The 19,465-nt window shown below is 44.8% G+C and overlaps 1 protein-coding gene across 3 annotated transcripts in view; it reads right to left on the bottom strand.

Moving 5' to 3' along the window:
• ADAMTSL1 (ADAMTS like 1) overlaps positions 1-19,465 on the bottom strand; it is a 473,481-nt gene that overhangs the window by 83,814 nt on the left and 370,202 nt on the right. For all 3 annotated transcript variants that reach the window (XM_083419278.1, XM_083419280.1, XM_083419279.1), the window contains 2 exons: positions 15,383-15,684; positions 4,468-4,597 (listed from right to left, as the gene is read on the bottom strand). In XM_083419278.1, coding sequence (XP_083275404.1) covers positions 4,468-4,597; positions 15,383-15,684 — 432 coding nt within the window. The remainder of the gene's footprint in view (positions 1-4,467; positions 4,598-15,382; positions 15,685-19,465) is intronic.

The following is a 19,465-nucleotide window of genomic DNA, read 5'->3' as shown; positions in this document are numbered from 1 at the left end:
TCCACACACAATGTGTGCAAACTTCATTTGTCTCTGTCCCAGCAGGCAGAGGGGGGGTGTTTTCTACCTGTGTGTTTGAATACATCTTAAGACATGAGTCTGTATTATCCTTATTTTGGGGGGGGGGGGCAATGCCTGCAGACTAGTGCTGTCAAGCCAACTTCAAACCCTCCAAGTGCCCCTATTTCTCAGGGATAGCCCCAGATTTACAGAAACCGACCTGGTTTCTGCTTTGATCCCAGAATGTCCTGCTTTTCCTTAGGACGTCCCTATTTTGATCAGAGAAATGAGGGTATAGAGTTATGCGACCCCTGAGATAAGGAGATAAGTAACTATACAACCTTTAGAAGACATCTGAAGGAAGCCTTGTATGGGGAAGTTTTTTAAAAAATGTTTAATGTTTTATTATAAATTTAAAAAATTGTCCAGTACCACTAAGTTTGTTCTGGGTATAAGCTGTCAAGTGCATGCACACTTCTTCAGGTATCATGCACATGAAAGCTTATACCCAGAACAAACTTGGTTGGTCTTTAAGGTGCTACTGGACAATTTTTTAATTATTTCGACTGTGTCAGACCAACATGGCTACCTACCTGAATGTTTTATTATGTTTTTATATATGTTGGAAGCTGCCCAGAGTGGCTGGGGCAACCAGTCAGGTGGGCAGGGTATAAATAATAAAATGATGATGATGATGGAATAGGACACCTGCCAGCCCACCTGCCATTTTACTTGCAACTAGCTGCGGTGGGGGAGGGGCGCTCTGCTTCTCATTGGCTCTGGCTCCAACTAATGCTGGTTCTTTGCGCTCCCAGTTCTAGTCGGCACCAGTCACCACTGGCTTCATATTTATGTACATAATTCTATGCCTATTAGCCAACTGTTGAGAGAAAATACTTGATAAATAGTCCATGTTTTCTCATAGCTTTCTCTTGACAAATCAGAGGAGAATGGGCAAAAGTCTCAATTCTGCAGACACAAGCAACCAGAACCACAAAAAACCCCTTGCTTTAAGAATAAGGAACTGATGTTCCCCAACACAAATCAGTCTTATAATGGAGGAGGTCAGGTGTTTACTACTCTGGGGTTGACCTTGTCAGAGTTCTGAGATTTATCAGTCCTGTCCTGGAATTATCAAACTGCTGTTGCAGACTCTTTCTCCCTGTTCTCAGAAGAACCATAAAGTTTGAGAAAGAGTTGTGTACAGAAGGGAAATCTTTCCTTTCCCCCCTTTTTGCTGTTCCTGGAACTTTGTGAGCTGTTTCCCCCCGTGTGTGTCTGTTCTCTGCTATTCAGTTATTTGCACAGGAATAAACGTTTAGTTCTGAAAGTATGTTAAGAACAAAGCGGCAGAAATTGACTGGAATTTCCTTCATTTTCATCCATCTGGCTTTCATTGCCTGCTCCTCTTTCCTCCTACTCACCCACCCACCCAAATCTCTTTAGCACATGCTGACCAAGATGCAGGGGGGATATTTTTAAAAAAATATAATTCATAACACCCACCGTGGAAATCTTTCATGCACTTGGTAGCACTCCCTGTCTTTCCAAAGACTACTCATGCCTTCACAGTTGTCAAGAAACAAGATTATGTTATAAGCCATGCATTTAAGAAAGGTGTCAAATGCTCCTTATATTAAGTTAATGTGCCTTTTTACAGAACTATAAAGATTCATGGGACAGCTCTTATTTCAAAAGGCAGCTCCGGTTGTGTGGACACCACTCTAAAAATCTTTTCCACTCTAAAAATCTTTTGAGGGTGCAACTGATCTGTCATGCTAGGATGGTGATGGGTGTCCTAGATTAAAGGTAAAAGGTAAAGGTACCCCTGTCCGTACGGGCCAGTCTTGACAGACTCTAAGGTTGTGCACCCATCTCACTCAAAGAGGCCAAGGGCCAGCGCTGTCTGAAGACACTTCCGGGTCACGTGGCCAGCGTGACATCGCTGCTCTGGCGAGCCAGAGCTGCACACGGAAACGCCGTTTACCTTCCCGCTAGTAAGCGGTCCCTATTTATCTACTTGCACCCAGGGGTGATTTCGAACTGCTAGGTTGGCAGGTGCTGGGACCGAACAGCGGGAGCGCACCCCACCGCGGGGATTCGAACTGCCGACCTTTCGATCGGCAAGCCCTAGGCACTGAGGCTTTAACCCACAGCACCACCCGCGTCTCTGTCCTAGATTAGAACAGCCTTATTATCTTCTGCTGCCATTGACTTCCCTCTTCCACCCACCAAAAGTACAGGCAGAGCTGGAATTACCACTGGTGGTCCCAAACCCAGTTGCAACTTTCCTTGGTGTAACCCTCCTAGGGTATGAACTCACCAAAGTACCCCCTTAGAGTGCTTCGAAAATTCAAGCGAGTGGAATAATATGTTTCTGGTCAGTACAAATTCCTCTTCTGCTGAAGAGGGAAATTGTTTCAGTTTCATTGATGGCATGCTTTAGCTTATGAAGTCATCTGCCTGAGATGCTTCAGAAAGAGAATATCCTATCTCAGGGGAAGGGGATTTGTCTGTTGCCTGCCTGCAAGTAATCCTCTCTGCATTGATGCATCTGCAAAGGGACCTCTGAGCATATGCCAGAACAGTGCACAGGATTCTGGGGTTCAGAGGTGTACACTAAATTAATGCGAGCCTAGAATGCACCCAACAACATTTGCTTCTAGGGAAACTTGAAGAAATCCCAGAGTTCCTTGAAATGCAGCTTGTAAACCACTGGATCAGAACATTCATTGCCTCATTTCTAGGACAAGGAAACTATGATTCTATAGCTTACTCCTGACTTGCAGGGAAATGCAGCATTAGTAGATATATGGCCGAAAGATATCCATGTGGTAACATGAGAATCAGATGCATCCCTCACCCAGCAATTGTCTGAATTTTTTAAAAAACCAAACGCTTGTGCGAACTTTTCACGTCTCGACAATTTCACACACTATGTGGACTTTGCAGCAGAAAATAATAATTATATGTGGAAGGGAGGTGTGTGTTGGGAAAATGCCCAGGAGCTTCAGAAAACAGTGGTTCCTGTGTATTTTCACAAGCGCACCCCTCCTCCACATGTTACAGTGGTCTCAAAAGGGAGACACACTAGTTCGTTTGCTATTGAATATATATATACGACACCTAGGAGAAACAGGCAGGCTTGATCCAGTTTTATTGTGGCACATTTAAGGGATCACAGAAGACGAAAATCTGATTGCTGAACCAACCTCTCAGCAAAAGTTGAAGCCGACACCTGCATAATGCTCTTATGTTTAAATATGTTTAATTCCGCAAGCGTTCTGTATTAAAAAGGCCTCCGAGTTCTCACACTCAAATGTTCTCCATTTCAAAAAGAACCCAAGAAAGTGACAGAGGAAGTAAAAGCAGGGCTGTTTTCCTTGCCCCTATTTCTTCCCACTTTCCTTCTCAACTGGGGAGACCAGCCAATATGGTATTGAAGATACCAAGGCTGAGAACTTGGGTAAGAAAGGAAAACATTCTCAGCAAATCCTGGGAACTGTAACTTGCCCCTCACAAAGCTATCCTTTCCAGCAAGCTTAATTGAACTATAGTTCCCAGGATTATCTAGGTGTGGGTGGGTGCTTTAAATGTATGTTATGTATGCAGCCCCTGGGTCAAGTGTACACTTGGCTGCAATGTTTGCTGGCTAACTTAGGGCTGGGAGAGAACTGTGTCTGAAATCTTGTAGGGCCACTGGATACTGAGCTAGATTGACCAATGATCTTACTCAGTACAGTAGACGCTTGGGTGGCAAACATGATCCGTGTGGGATGCACATTCACAACCTGCAGCAGCACGTCTGCACACGCGTGGGTTGCAATTCGACGCTTCTGCACATGCATGACCGCCAAAACCCGGAAGTAACCCATTCCGGTAATTCCGGCTTTCGGTGGTCCGTAACCTGAAAAAAACGCAACCTGAAGCGTATGTAATCCGAGGTATGACTGTATAAGGCAGCCTCTTCTGCAAGCCTACAGTGTTTAAGGCACAGGCAGATGGGCAGGCAGGAAAATGAGTGAGGCCTCTGGCGAGGAAATAGATGAGAGGGCTTGCTTTGGAATCCACCCTAAATTCGCTGGAATTTCTGAGCCCCCAGCTACTTACATACTAACAACCCTGAATAGATTCAGGTGAAATAATTAAATCAGAAATCAGTGATATATCTCAGCATACGTTGTCCCAATTTTGCTAGATTCAGTGGCCCACTTCAAATACTATTTGGTATAGTGAAAATTTAGTTTCAAGACACTGTAGGCCAATAGTTCTGTTTCTTCTTCTATACAGCGACTGGATAGCTCAGTCGGCAGAGGGTTGTGGGTTCGAGCCACACGTTGGGCAAAAAAGGTTCCTGCATTGAAGGGGGTTGACCTCAGGGGTCCCTTCCAACTCTACAATTCTGAGACATTATGATTCTTTGACTTCTATATGCCTAACTGAAGAAAAGAGCAAAGAGCAGCCTACCTTGGGGGACAAGGCTCCAGGTTACAAGCTTTCAGCAACTGTGGGGGACGCCGGCTGCTCACGCATAGATTTTCATCAGCAAACTCTCTTGTCTGTTTATTCAGGCAAGCCACTACTGCCTCTTGAACACCTGCAAACACACAGACACACACACACACAATTACATCAAAATAAAATTTAATGTAACAGAATCAGGGCAGAAAAATCACAGTCAGCGCCGGGAGAGCAAAGTGCGGACATGGCATCGGCAGGGGTCCTTCTGAGTTGTTGTGGAGTTCATTGCCTCTGGGAGATGAATCTGATACTCCTCGCTGTTGACAGGGCAGGATCACACCATGCTGCCACCCATGGAACAGGAAGGGAAAGCAAAGTGTCAGATGTTGGGAGATCTGTTCCTTGTTACATCCTGTACCTGTATCAGGCTTGCAAAGGAACTGGAATTTCTTCACTGGCAAGCGGCAAATAAAAAACAACAACCCCACAGCTTTCAAATTCTTTTCTGATTAAGTAAACATCTCAGTCTATTCACATTACTGTTCTTGGTTTACTCGGTTCACTCTTTCTGAAAAGAAACACAGCTATGGAACCATTACCTCCTGCTGCTGAAAGTTGAGTGCCCACACTTTTTAAAGTTTCTAGCTATGGAGCAAATGGTCTGTGCACCAGGCGACACCGACAGCAGCATGGCCCTGTTCTCAAAACACCTGGAATAAGGTGCAGGTATTGGGAATTCAGGTTCTAAGCCTGTCTGCACAAACTAAGGTCCAGTAAATGCAGGTGTAAGTGGAACTTTGTTCCACCAAGCTAAATGGAACTGAAATGGCTCAGGGATAATATCTCCTAACAACGTGGTTACATTCCAGCTACAACTATAAGACCAATGCAAAAAAGAAGTTTTTAAAAATCCTATTTATAAAAATCAAATTCACAGTGCAAACCTGTACCTGTCTTCACAACTGAGTTCAATAGGGTTGACCTTCAGATAACCAGACGTAGGATTGCAGTCTTAGGGCCAAACCAGGTACTTTCATTCTGCAGCGAGCAGCTATGTTATTTAATTTTTATGGCGGGGGAACTTCTCATCAGAGGCACAGCACATGGGAAAGGAAGGATTAACACACCCTGCAAACATGAATATTGTGAGGGGTCTCTCTCTCTCTCTCTCTCTCTCTCTGTGTGTGTGTGAGAGAGAGAGAGAGAGAGAGAGAGGATACTTCCTAGCTATTATTATACAGCCCTTTCCATAGGAGATATAGATGATAGATAGATATAGATAGATAGATAGATGATAGAGAGAGAGAGAGAGATGATAGATAGATAGACAGATGATAGATAGAGGATAGATAGTTGGATATTTCCAGCTCATGTGGTTCTGTATACAGTTCTGAAAAGCTACTGACAGTGCAGTTATATCTCAGAACTCAGGGCAGGTTAAAAATCCCCAAACTATCATTCTGCCCTGTCCCCAAACTGGTTTTGCACCACATGTTGAGATTTCCCGCACATTTGCATAAGCAATGCCAGAAAAAGGCCGTGACAAGTGTAATGCATCCGTTGCCTATGTCTTGGCATCCACAAAGCACACACAAATGCTGGGCCAGATATGTTAATTAAGTGAAGCTAAAATATGCAAATCAACTGCAGCCCTCTAATATGTTTCCAGTGTTGCTCTCGGTGTGTTGACATAAAGTAGCCTGCCCCAGGCCTCAGGAAACCAGATGCAAGGCATTGTTTTCTCTGTGATGCGAGGTGAATGGGCCGCCTTCGCCCATGTGGCTAGACTGTCTCTGGGTAATTCAGGGGTCATCCAGTTGTGATTACAAGGCTTTATGGGGTGGCAATGTTTAGCTTAGGCGAAACCTTTGGCATCACCTCCACCACAACAGTAAAAGCAACAGCAGCAGCAGCAGCAGCAGCAACGTAGAGGTTCACCCACCAAAGCACCAAGCTCTTTTGAAGATGACAGCATATTTACAAAAGCATCAAGCAAGCCTGAGAAGCCATGCTGAATGAGCAAAAACAACACTGCCACATGCATGGAAACTACAATGCCTTGATTTATTTTTGTTTTTAACGCCAAAGCTTAAAAAGAAACACACCGCCTCTTTTTATAGTGATGAATCAAAGCACTGCTCTTCAAAACGCTCCTTTGCTTTTCATCAGAGTCACAGAGCTGTGAGGACCCGCAGCCCTTGCCTGCTTTTATTCCCTATGGGCCGCTCGCCGGATAATGCAAAGCACTATCGCACCGTTGCACCACCAGCGCCTCACTCTGAGCTGCAATGTTTGCCCGTAAACATGAGCAGGTATGCATGAGCAATGCAAAAAATTCTACTCTCCCAACATAAACAGCAGGGACAGGTGCAAGGGACTAGATGCAGAATGAGATCCGAGCTTCAGAGCACTCCATGGACTACATTTTTAGGTGTCTTTCTGTGGTGGCCACCAACAAACTGACACCTAGGAGGAAACGCAAAAGGAAGGGCAAAAGAGAACAACCATTTGCATGAAATATGCATATTGGCACCTGTCTGTCTCGTGAGACAATAGATGGATGTGCCTAGGTCAAGCTGTTGGAAGGTAGTGGTGCCTGCTGTGGCTGTAGAGACTAATACAGGAGAGACATGTTTTCTTGCAGCTGGGGCAGAGGAAGGTGTCTGTTTGTGCTGCTGCAGATGCACCACGATGCTGCTTCTCTCTGCACGCCTCCCAGTGGTTGTTCCTCCTCTGGTCACTGCTATGGATACATGGCTTGACTGCCTGTGTCCAGGCACTACGGTCTTCTGCAAGGGATTCCCACATGCTAGTGCTGATGTTGCCAACCTTCATGTCATGTCTGCAGGCATATCCGTAATGCAGAGTTAGTCTGCCAATCGGCCTGGTGCTGGAAGCCAGCTCCCCGTGGAGCATGTACTCAGGGTTCCTGCCATCTTCCATTCTGTGGACATTGTCACAGTCCGGTTCACGGGAGATCAAAGTCCCTGCTGGGGACATTGGGACCGGGGGCAAGATAGCAGGGTGGGAGTCCAGAAGCCAAGAGTCAGAAAGCCAAGAGTCTGAGGGTCTGAGAGCCGGGAGTCAAAAAGCCAATGGTCCAAGGGTCAGGAAGCAAGGAGTCACGAAGTCAAGGGTCCGAGGATCAAGAAGCAAGGAGTCACGAAGTCAAGGGTCCAAGGATCAAGAAGTCAGGGGTCTGAGGGTCAGGAAGCAAGGAGTCACGAAGGCAAGGGTCTGAGGGTCAGGAAGCAAGGAGTCAATGAGCCAAACGCAGCAAGGCAGAAACCGTGTTGCTGTGGCAAAGAGCCGAAGGGAAATGCTGACCTAACATCCCTTCCTAGCTCTTGCCACCAGGTGCTGTGAGTTACCAATCAGCCTCACCTGTGTGGCCGCACCTTGCCTCTTCAGAACACACTTAGGAAGGCCCCAGTCCTGCAAAGTCCTATTGGTCACAGGGCCTGGCTCCTGCACGCACACCTGACAGATATGACCAAGACAGCGTAGATGTCACTGAGACAGAAGTGCGGATGTGCTGGGGATGTTGACTTAGGGAAGCACATCTTTGTTTGGAATTCTGTACTGCCGTGTGATGCCCAAAATCTTCCTGACGCAGCACATGTGGAAGGTGTTGAGGTGTCACTGCTGGTGGGTGTAAGTTGACCATGAAAGCCTGGTAGACCTTCATCTTGGTATTGCTCATTACGTTCTCCCAGACCCTTTTGGAGAGGCAACCCATTGCTGCAGCTGCCTTTCCAACCCACTTGTCCAGCTCAGCATATGCATATGCTAATCATAAATCAACTACAGCTGATCATGATGTGAACACATGACCGTTGTGCTTGCTGTCTAGAAACTAAAGATTGATGGGCAATTTGAAGGTCACCACTCTCCCTTCTTAGGATTTGGCTCAGAAAGCCCTTCTTCAGACTAAGGATGCTTTCAAATAGAGAACTTTCCTCCTTAAAGTATCATCATCATCATCATCATCATTTGTATACAACCCTTCATCCAAAGATCTCAGGGCAGTTCACAGTAGGATATGTGATTACCAGATATACACTTAAAATTGTAAAGTGTGAATGCAACAGACACATGCTTGCAAACACAAAACACTTTTTTAAATAAACTTAATTTCTCTAATCTCTAATAACTTAATCTGTGCCCTGTAGACTACTACAACTCCCATCAGCCCCAGCCAGTATGGTCAATGGTCAGGAGTGATGGGAGTTGCAGCCGAAAGCTCTGGAAAGCACAAGTGTGGGGTAGGGTTAGAGGCAGAACTGGAGAAAATCCAGGGTGGTTTTTTGCACAGGCTCACTGCGGACGGTAAGGTCTATGAGAGTGAAGAACAAGATACGGTGAGGATACACTCAAAGGTGTGGTAATAATGGGAGATGCTATTAAAGCAGCCATCTTCCTAACAAGTTCACAGTGACAGGCTGAAGCCCATGGTGATGAGGTTATTGTCTCATTTGTCATTACGTTACACATTTTTGTCTTTTCGTACTGTGAAACGCCAAGTGGTTATAAAATGGAAGTTTTCAGATCACAATTCATCCATCACAGCAGCCGAAAACCACCTTAGCAACTCCAGTCTGCTGTAGTTACGAACGTTTTCAAGCAGACTTCCTTGTGCATTCATAATGAATTCAGAACTAAACCAATGAACTATTGTGTCCATTCATTTCAAGAGGAAGACAGGTTTTTTTTTGTAGCATCCTGTGACCTCAGATCATTCTCTGGCAGAAAGCACTGCTCTGAACTATGTGCTCCTTTCTGCATTTTTAGAAATGATAGGTGAGCCCATATTCTCCCTTGTCTTCAGAGAAAACTAGAAAGTGGCAGGAAGAGATAAGTAAAGGTGGGGACCTCCTATATGAAATGGCAATGGTGCATTTCCATTCTAAAAATCATTTGCTTGTGTTTCAGACATTTTTCAATAGCTAGTAAAACATTCGAGATGCAGCACAGAACCAAGTAGCATGATAGTGATTTGTCCCTCTTGGAATTTTAGGATTAGATCTTGCAGCTTCCAACACAGATGTATTCAAAAACTGGAAAATACATATAACGAAGAAGCTGTACATTCCTTTCTAATGAGAAAATAAGCTGCTCAAAATGGGACACAGAAAAGCCCTGGGCTTTCCACTTTCCAGGGTATTTGAGGCTCGAGTTTTAAAAATTATTGCTCACAATTTTAACATAATGAAGCTGGGTTTGTTTTTCCTTGAAAATCCCTGAAGTTTATGGCTGGGAAATTAAACTGCTACACGGAGCAAGGGGAGGACATGAATCTAAGTAGCTTTCAGTTCACTTTCAATATACCATCAAATAGGATTTGCTGTGTTTATATCTACCAGAATAGCATAATTGTTACATGATACTTGATGACAGCAGTGGAAGACGCAGCCACTTCATGAAGACTAAATTGTTAACTGGTTCCTTCTGGCTGCTACTCCTTCAAGGGTGAAGGGCTACTTCTACATGAATCAAATTTCATCTCCAGAGAGCACAAGAACAATAAAATTAACTTGATCTGTCATGCAACTGTGGAAACAAAATGATTATTTGGAACCTATTTATTCCATTTTAATTTGCTTAACAGAAAACGTTTTCCCCCAAAACATTCTGAATGCCAGTCATTTCGCAAACAATCAGATGGCATTGAATGGATCAAAGAAATGGTTTCTGCTACAGCCACATATTATCAGGTACAATAAATGTAACAAGAGATGCCGCTCCCAAGTTCTCTGTGGCAATGCTGTTCAGCAGACCGAGTGCTGGATGTGAATTTAACTCATGGAAACAAGTGGTTGCCATCCAAAGATCTTTATTTCCTACAAACCACTGTGCTTTGATATGGTGTAGGAATGCTGCAATGTAGGGCCCACGGTTCTCACAGTGTGTGTTATGGGCCTCCCCAAAGTGGTGTGTGGCAAGCACAATTGCCTCCCAGTTCAGAACAAATGTGGACTGGGGTCAGGAATGAGAGGACAAACGTCCCTTTTTCAATCAGTGTATGTCAGAAGCAGCACATCTGTTTGACGAGATGGTTGACAGAAGTGACAGCCAATGATGAAGCTCTCTATTTTAACAGGCTATCTTATTTTAAAAGATGCTGCGGTACTGTGTTGACCCGATGCCTCACTTTTCTAACCTAATGCAAAAAAACCAGCAGCTAGACTGGTGACTAGGACTTGCTGCCGGGACCATATAACACTGGTCCTGAAAGACCTACATTGACTCCCGGTACATTTCCAAGCACCAACACTCTCACAGTCCGGTTCACGGGCGATCAAAGTCCTGCTGGGGACGTCAGGACTGGGGGCAAGATGGTGGGGTGGGAGCAGGAACGGGAGTCCAGAAGCCAGAAGTCAGGAAGCTAAGGGTCCGAGGGTCAGGAGCAAGAAGTCATGAAGTCATGAAGTCAGGGGTCCAAGGATCAAGAAACAAGGAGTCAAGAAACCAAGGTTCAAGGATCAGGAAGAAAGAAGCCCAAGGCAGGAAGCGTGTTGCTGTGGCAAAGAGCTGAAGCGAAATGCTGACCTTGTATCCCTTCCCGGCTCTTGCCACCAGGTGCTATGAGGTACCAATCAGCCTCACCTGTACCTTGCCTCTTCAGAACAAACTTAGGAAGGCCCCAGTCCTGCAAAGTCCTATTGGTCACAGGGCCTGGCTCCTGCACACACACCTGATAAACACTTTGAAGCCCTAAACCATGGGTCAGCAAACTAAGGTCCGGGGCCCGGATTCAGCCCAATTGCTTTCTGGATCTGGCCCATGGAAGGTCCAGGAATCGCTGCATGGATCGGCATGGGGATTCTGATTGTTGGGGCTGTGCCATTCCCCCCCCCCCCCGTCCTTCACATGCACTGCCATGGCGCCTCCTCCCTCCCTCCTTCTGGAGGGAGGTGGCTGGGCTTTGTTGAGCCGCAGTTGGCTGGGCGCCATTTTAAGTAACCCCTCTCTGGAGGCAGCCCTTTCGCTCCGCTAATTGTCCCTCCGCCGCCAGCCCCTGCCGCTCACAAGGCACAGGTACGCAGCCACCGGGGCTCGGCGGGCGCTGTGGAGAAGGGAGGCGAAAGTTGTGGGGGGGATTTTTCTTCTTCAAAATATAGTCCGCCCCCCCCAAGGTCTGAGGGACGGTGGACGGCCCCCTGCGGAAAACGTTTGCTCACCCCTGCCCTAGACGGCTTCGGCCCAGTATTCCTGAAGGAGCATCTCCATCCCCATCGTTCAGCCCATACACTGAGGTCCAGCTCCGAGGGCCTTCTGGCAGTTCCCTCACCAGGAGATGGTCTTCTTGGAAGTGAAGTTCTCCCTCTGGAACTCCCTCCCACCAGATCTCAATGAGATAAATACAACCTTTAGAAGACATCTGAAGGCAGCCCTGTATAGGCAAGTTTTTAATGTTTTATTATGTTTTTGTATATGCTGGAAGCCACCCAGAATGGCTGGGGCAACACAGCCAGATGGGCGGGGTATAAATAATAAAATTATTATGATTATTAAGCGGCCCATCCCCAAACCACACGCAGCAACAGCTTTTGCTTCTTTTTCTTTAACTTTGTAAGGGCGAGCTCAGTTTTAACTTGAATTAGGGAGGAGCCGTGATGATGCAGAAGCGAGTTGGCAAGGATGCTTGCGAAACTGAGTGCCTCTCCGTGTGAGAGGTCCAAGGTCAGCTGGGTCCCGTTCATTTCCGGCTGTGAGCAAAGTGAGCAGAGCTGTGTTCACATGGAACCTGCAGTTGCCACCACTGCCTCCCACTTCCCTGTAGGGGAAGGAGACAGGTGGCAGTGGGTGCCAAGCAGGTCATGGTGGAGCCTCTTTCCTAAATGGGAATGGAGCTTCCAGCCCTCATAACCTCTGGTGCAAAATTGACTGTGATAGACCCAGGAGAACTCCCCTGCTCAGCGTCTGAGGGCCCCAATCCTTCCACTCACCACCTGGCCCAGGGCGGGGCCTGATGGGCTCTATAAAGGACTGCTGCAGCTGCTGCTGCTGGGCAGAGAGGGCTCCGTTTAGTTTAGTTTTTGCTTTTTGTTTAAATTGCTGTTATTTCTTACCTATGTCATTTTAAACTGTGATATTAATGCTGTATTCTTAGTTTTAGATTTAGATTTATGTGGAAATTGTTTCCCATTTGGTTGTGTATTTTTTTGATGTGGTTTATTTATTGTTTATGACTTTTGTAATGATGTAAATCTTGTTATGCTGTAAGCCGCCTTGAGCATTGTTTTTTTAACTGTGGAAAGGTGGCATGTTGTTGTTGTTTAGTTGTTTAGTCGTGTCCAACTCTTCGTGACCCCATGGACCAGAGCACGCCAGGCTCTCCTGTCTTCCACTGCCTCCCGCAGTTTGGTCAAACTCATGCTGGTAGTTTCGAGAACACTGTCCAACCATCTCGTCCTCTGTTGTCCCCTTCTCCTTGTGCCCTCCATCTTTCCCAGCATCAGGGTCTTTTCCAGGGAGTCTTCTCTTCTTATGAGGTGGCCAAAGTCTTGGAGCCTCAACTTCAGGATCCGTCCTTCCGGTGAGCACTCAGGGCTGATTTCCTTCAGAATGGATAGGTCTGAACTTCTTGCAGTCCATGGGACTCTCAAGAGTCTCCTCCAGCACAATAATTCAAAAGCATCAATTCTTTGGCGATCAGCCTTCTTTATGGTCCAGCTCTCACTTCCATGGAAAGGTGGCATACAAATAAAAGATGATGATGATGATTCTCCAGCTACCTAATGGTCCATCTCTAGGCATGCACTCATTCCACGCCTGCACTCATTCCACTTTGAGTTTTGACCTGGGTTTGTGTGAAAGACTACACCTGGCGCTTCTTCTCGATTCAAGAAAGCATGTTGACCTGCTTTCAGAGCTCTGTAAATCAGGGTTGCCATACGTCCAGAATTTCCCAGACCCAGCTGGAATACGGCCGTCGGAAACAGTGTTTGGGAGGAAATAGCTGAAATGTCCAGGAAAATCCAGACACATGGCAACCCAGGTTGAAAGTCTAGTTTTTTGTGCAACAACTTTTTTTGGGGGGGGGTGGCTCATGAACTTTGCCCCCCCCCAAAGGCTCAACAAGGTTTGTGTCTGGATTTTCACTTTTTGAAATATGGCAACCCTATGTAAATTGTGTATGTGTCGGATTTGAACGACGCTGCAGAGATAAATGCTTTCTGTGCCATTTTTAAACCCATTTCCCTATTTTTACCTGAGAATGAGGTAGTAAGGGGAAACAATGTTTTGCTCTGATAGGGTATGGGATGTGGGATAACCAAAGGAAGGCATGAATAATTATGAAGCATTAGTCACTTCGTGATAAAAATGTTCTTTTTCTATCATGCACAAGTTACTCAGAACCCATGAAATGCAAGCCATTTGTTACAATTCCTGTGTGGAAAAACCCCAGCTTTAGAGGAGCTAAGGAATTTTAGGAACGGGACATTTCTAATGGGCGCGATTTTCATAAGCAATTAGCAGAAAATGACTGGGTAGACCCAAATGGATTAGACACCATGTACATTAAACAATTCTCATAATATGCATAAATGGTGACCCTCCTTAACTTTTAACCTAAGTGCCAAACTTACTAGCTCCAGGCAATCTTTTCGCTGGTTATTTTTGCCATATGTTTTCTCTCTCTCTCCTTTACCCTGCACCGAGATCCAAGCTAATGTCATTTGCTAGTAAAAGCTATCAAAACCAGCTGAGTCTCCAGTAGATTCAGTAAAGAAATACATATGCAACAGCCCAACGCTTGGGATCCACATGTCTCTGCTTACAAAGCAGAAGTCAGGCAATGCAGAGCTAATGACACCTGATGCTTCCTGACTTAATCTTGCTCTTTAAAAATATGCTTCCCTGGCCCAAATGTAAGTGGTCAGCAGGAAATGTAAACAACCAGACTACTGCATTAGTCATATGAAAGACCCCAGCTGTGAATTCTGATACCTTCTAGATCCAAAATGGTATTACATCTGGACTTTATTTTCGATAGTTCCCTCACAGAGCCACTCTTCCATTTCAAACAGAGAAAACAGAAGACCGGGGTCTGATTCTCACATTTCGGCTGCCACGGTGGAGCTGGTGGGATCGTCCACACAGTACCCAAAATGTGCAGAAGGTGCTCATTTCATGGGTTATTGATGGATGGACGGAGTCGCTTTATATGCCACATTTATCCACATTTCCCATTAGCCAGCTGTGTGCCTTGTGAAAATCAGCTCTAATCCGCTGAATTGAAAAGCTCGGTTGAACAAAAACCCCTCTTCAGGTTTTCCACACATTTGATAAGAACTAATTTAGTGGGTAAGGTTGTGTTTTCGCAAGGCACCGCTGTGGAACAATGAGAGTAGCTCTTGGGCGGAGGGAAGGATTAATCAGTACACAATAAGATAAAAATGTGAGTCGGGTGAAAGTGTGGATGCAGTTAGTTCAAATTAAGTCTGATTATAATCAGTGAGGCACGTAAAGGACCCCTGACCGTTAGGTCCAGTCGTGGCGACTCTGGGGTTGCGGTGCTCATCCCGCTTTATTGGCTGAGGGAGCCAGCGTACAGCTTCTGGGTCATGTGGCCAGCATGACTAAGCCGCTTCTGGCGAACCAGAGCAGCACACGGAAACACTGTTTACCTTCCTGCCGGAGTGGGACCTATTTATCTACTTGCACTTAATGTGCTTTCGAACTGCTAGGTTGGCAGGAGCAGGGACCGAACAATGAGAGCTCACTCCGTCGCGGGGATTCGAACCGCCGACCTTTTGATTGGCAAGCCCTAGGTTCTGTGGTTTAGACCACAGTGCCACCCTCATCCCAAGGCACATAAGGTAGTCATGACTTAATACCCACCCATTTTTTGCCTGTGGGTAGGCAAAATTTAAAACAAGCAAAACAAACAAGTTGGGGGAAAATTGCAACTCACCTCCTGCACAAGACTCAGAGCACTCTGTGAAGCCTTCATACTCCCAGTCATGGAGTTCGTCAAAGTCCTGCGAGCCGCCATAAAACACATCAGCCTCTTCGGGACTATATTCGCTGGTCTCCCCATTGCAAGGGCCGCCATAACAAGCTCGTTCGGAGGCTGGTTTGGGCCCTTCACATTCATCAATGGGCAAATCAGCCACAGATTGAGAGAAGGAGAGCAGAACTTGGCACTTCACTAAGCGGACTTGGATTCCGACCCCACAGGTCACGCTGCAGGCAGACCAGGTCTCCGGAATAAACCTACAAGGAAAAGCAAACATCGGAATCATCTCCCTAAGACAGTGGTTTTCAGTCAGGGTACCTTGAATGGTGCATTTCAAGGCAGTAGTTCTCCAGACAAGACAAAGTACATAAAATAATACAATACAAATTGAGAAGCAGAGACTAGAGGGTGGGGCAAGGCAGGTGGAAGGAGGCCATGCCAGACAAAGTCTCTCTCCACACCTCAAGGGAGCTGTGGACTCAAAAAGACTGAAAACCTTTGCTCTAATGCAGGCATAGGCAAACTCGGCCCTCCAGATGTTTGGGGACTACAACTCCCATCATCCATGGCTAACAGGACCGGTGGTCAGGGATGATGGGAATTGTAGTCCCAAAACATCTGGAGGGCTGAGTTTGCCTATGCCTGCTCTAAGGTATCTGGACCTCTCTGCCAGAGATGCCAAAACTGTAACTTGAAACCGCTATTATTTGAGAAGTTTGAAGGGCTCCTTCCACTCATGGAAGGGACTCAGGTCCAATGGAAGCTCCTGTTGAAGAAGGCAGGTTTGAAGAGGCTGCATGCAGGGGGAAGGGGAATCACTGAAAACTGCACCCCCCTTTTTTTAGTGTGAGCATCCTGTGAGTGGATTCAACTTTAAGTAAAGAAAGATGGTCCCTTCGCAGCGCGAAGGAAATGGGCCAGATGACTTTAAGGAAAGTCTAGCTTCATAATTTTATAATTCCACAGATTCCTCTTACCAAAAACATGACCGCAAATTAATGCAGGGCAAAATGGCTCTACTATTAAAAAAGCATGTTAAGTTCGTGCAGCACACCCTGTTAAATGAAATAATGGAGATGTGCGTAAACCACATGCTCGGAGCAACAGCAGAAAAGAGAAATGTATAGCCTGTAAGGAAACTCTTCTAGGGAATGAAAATTGCTGCATAAACTATAATCTACTCATTATTAATCATTTCACTGTGCACAGTAATTCATAACTGAAAAGCAGGAAATAACATCAGGAAGTTATATTTTTTCCTGCTTCCTAAACAGATACTTTGCATTTTGAGTTATGAGCCTAGTAGGGTAGGTTTATGCTATGTAATAACTTGCTTCAAAGGCATAAGGAGAACCTGTGGAGCTGAGAGCAATAAAACATACAAGGTTGCCATTAGAAAGTCAACATTTACTAATAACAACCATATTTCTGAGTTTGGTGATAGTGCTACTTTGCTGTGAAATAAATTCTTAATATATGCTTATGAGTTACTCTGTAGTACAAAACTGTAAGAGATATATTCCAAGCTTATTCATCTATTTGGAACGAGCGACCCTTGACTAGTCAGAGTTGCGGTAAATCAAAGCGCTACTCGCACAGGGTTACAGCGATAACAGAATTAATATCCTGTGAATTGATATAATCAGGATCACCGTGCTTAGCATGGTCTTGATTATTTGAATCTCAGTGAATTAGCTCAGAACGGAACTTAGCACTGAAATAGTAACTGGATCAAATGGCAGTTCCATACATTGAGCTAATAATCCTGTATATTTCTGATGTTCAGGTTATGAGTACCATTGATTATGCAGCTACAATGGCACCACCCACAAATAACGATTACAATAATTGTAACAATGCAATTATTATCAGTAGACTTGGAGGGGAGAGAAACTCCATTTGCAGAAGTACTTTTTTAAAAAAAAGAAAACTACTTAAGATGAAGAAAGAACCCAGTGAGAACCAAGCCTACTCAATAGTCACAGAATGCTAACTCTTAGGAACGGAAATGTAAAACAGGTGGGGGGGGGAAGGGGATGGAATGGGGTGGCTTGAATTTTGGAAAATGTTTCTTCTGGATTGCGACATTTTGTTTCAGGTCCAACTTGCATGCAGAGTGAGAGGAGAGACTTCACCAGGCAAGGACTTCTTCCACCTGCCTTGATCCACCCTCCAGTCTCTGCTTCTCATTATGTATTGTATTATTTTATGCTCTGTGGCTTGCCGTTGTTTTACTGATTGAAGTTTAGAAATTACCGTATTTTTCGCTTTATAAGACGCACCAGACCACAAGACGCACCTAGTTTTTGAAGGGGGAAAGCAAGAAAAAAATATTCTGAATCTCAGAAGCCAGAACAGCAAGAGGGATCACTGCGCAGTGAAAGCAGCAATCCCTCTTGCTGTTCTGGCTTCTGGGATAGCTGCGCAGCCTGCGTTCGCTCCATAAGACTCACATACATTTCCCCTTACTTTTTAGGAGGGAAAAAGTGAGTCTTATAGAGCAAAAATTACGGTATTTATTGTAATGGTTAAGAATGGATTTCTGTTTGATTTTTTTATATGCTGATATTATTATTCTATACTATTCTAATGACTGTCGAATGTTACTGTATTTGATGTAGGTTGCTTATTTTAAAGCTATGTTTTATTATCACGTTTTTGTATTGCATTAGATTGTTATAAGGTGTACATTCTTTGTTTCTTCAGCTTGTAAACCGCCTTGGGTATTGTAAGACAGAAATATGGTATACAAATTAAAAGTGATGATGATGATGATGATGATATTTTTGCTGCTGGATACATTTGGGACGACAGTCACATTCACGCCCTGCTTGTGAACTTCCTGAGGCATTTGGAAACATATTTGCAAGGCAATTATGATCTTATGTGCAGGAAGCTTTTGAGGAGCGGTGAGTGGGAAGCATTCAAACCCACAGTATTGCTTCTCCTGATGCTTCGGTAGAACAACACTGGTAGAACAACTCTGGCAGACCTGATCTACATGACTTATGCCCAATTAACCCAAACCATTAGCTATTTGTTGCTATGAAATGGGCACTCCCACCCAAACCATTTTGGCTTTCCCAACAGAAACTTGGAACGGTACCCTGGATTTAAGTGCATGTGATAATTAGCAGAAATATTAATTGCCACGTTCTCAATTCTTTCACATTAAATCTCGAATCATCACATTGTTTGTTTGCTTGTAAGAGCTAGGCTATAAAAGCTAGCATGTAGCCTGGACTGTAGAAACCAACAACAAAAATTCATTATATCCAGAACTGCAAACATCTTACATCTGTAATCAATAAAGTTGTGGTGTGATTTGAATCAAAGAATGTTGTCACGAGTTGTCATTCAAGCACATGCATGTTGCAGGGTCATGATGCCTGGGCATGCAATTTCTTCTGCTCCTTCCACAAGCTCCCCAACTGCCTTGTAATCTTGGGTTACCAGCTAGAGGAGTAAGTGCCTGATATACCCAGTTTTGTTAACAATGCATGTATCTCTAGACCATGGCTAATGCAAAAATAACCATGCCTGGCAAATAAGTTCACAAATCCTTTTTTTCAAAAGCAAACAAATAAGCAATGTCCCTAATTAAAATTAAAATTTAAAATTAAATTCTCAAGTTGCAAAATAAAATGCCAAATCACGCCCCTGTTTGATGTGAAGCTCTGTGCAATCATTTGACAAACTCTTCTTCCTTCAGGCAGGAAGGTCTGAGTTCTTTTAACTTATAAAAATGAACATGCTTCAAATTCAACATTTGCGGTTAAGGAATATTGCTCCTGAGATAAAGATCGCCTCGTTTATAAAAACAACAATGTAACGGGGCCCTACTATTTTAAACAGATATTAGCAGTGAGAATGTCCACATTTTGTTTTGGCATGGAACAATCACATTCATTTATCGTTAAAATCCTCTAGAGCGAAGTGGGGTGGTTTGTAGTCAAAGCTTTGAGAGAGCAGTGGCAAGAGAAATGGAGAAAGACAAAGGGAAGAAATCGCACAAGTTGATCCAATGCCCTGGCAGCT

This window comes from Podarcis tiliguerta (genome assembly GCF_965153285.1).
Source record: "Podarcis tiliguerta genome assembly, chromosome: 17".
In the NCBI taxonomy this organism is placed as follows: Eukaryota; Metazoa; Chordata; class Lepidosauria; order Squamata; family Lacertidae; genus Podarcis; species Podarcis tiliguerta.
This window is presented reverse-complemented; position numbering and strand designations above follow the sequence as displayed.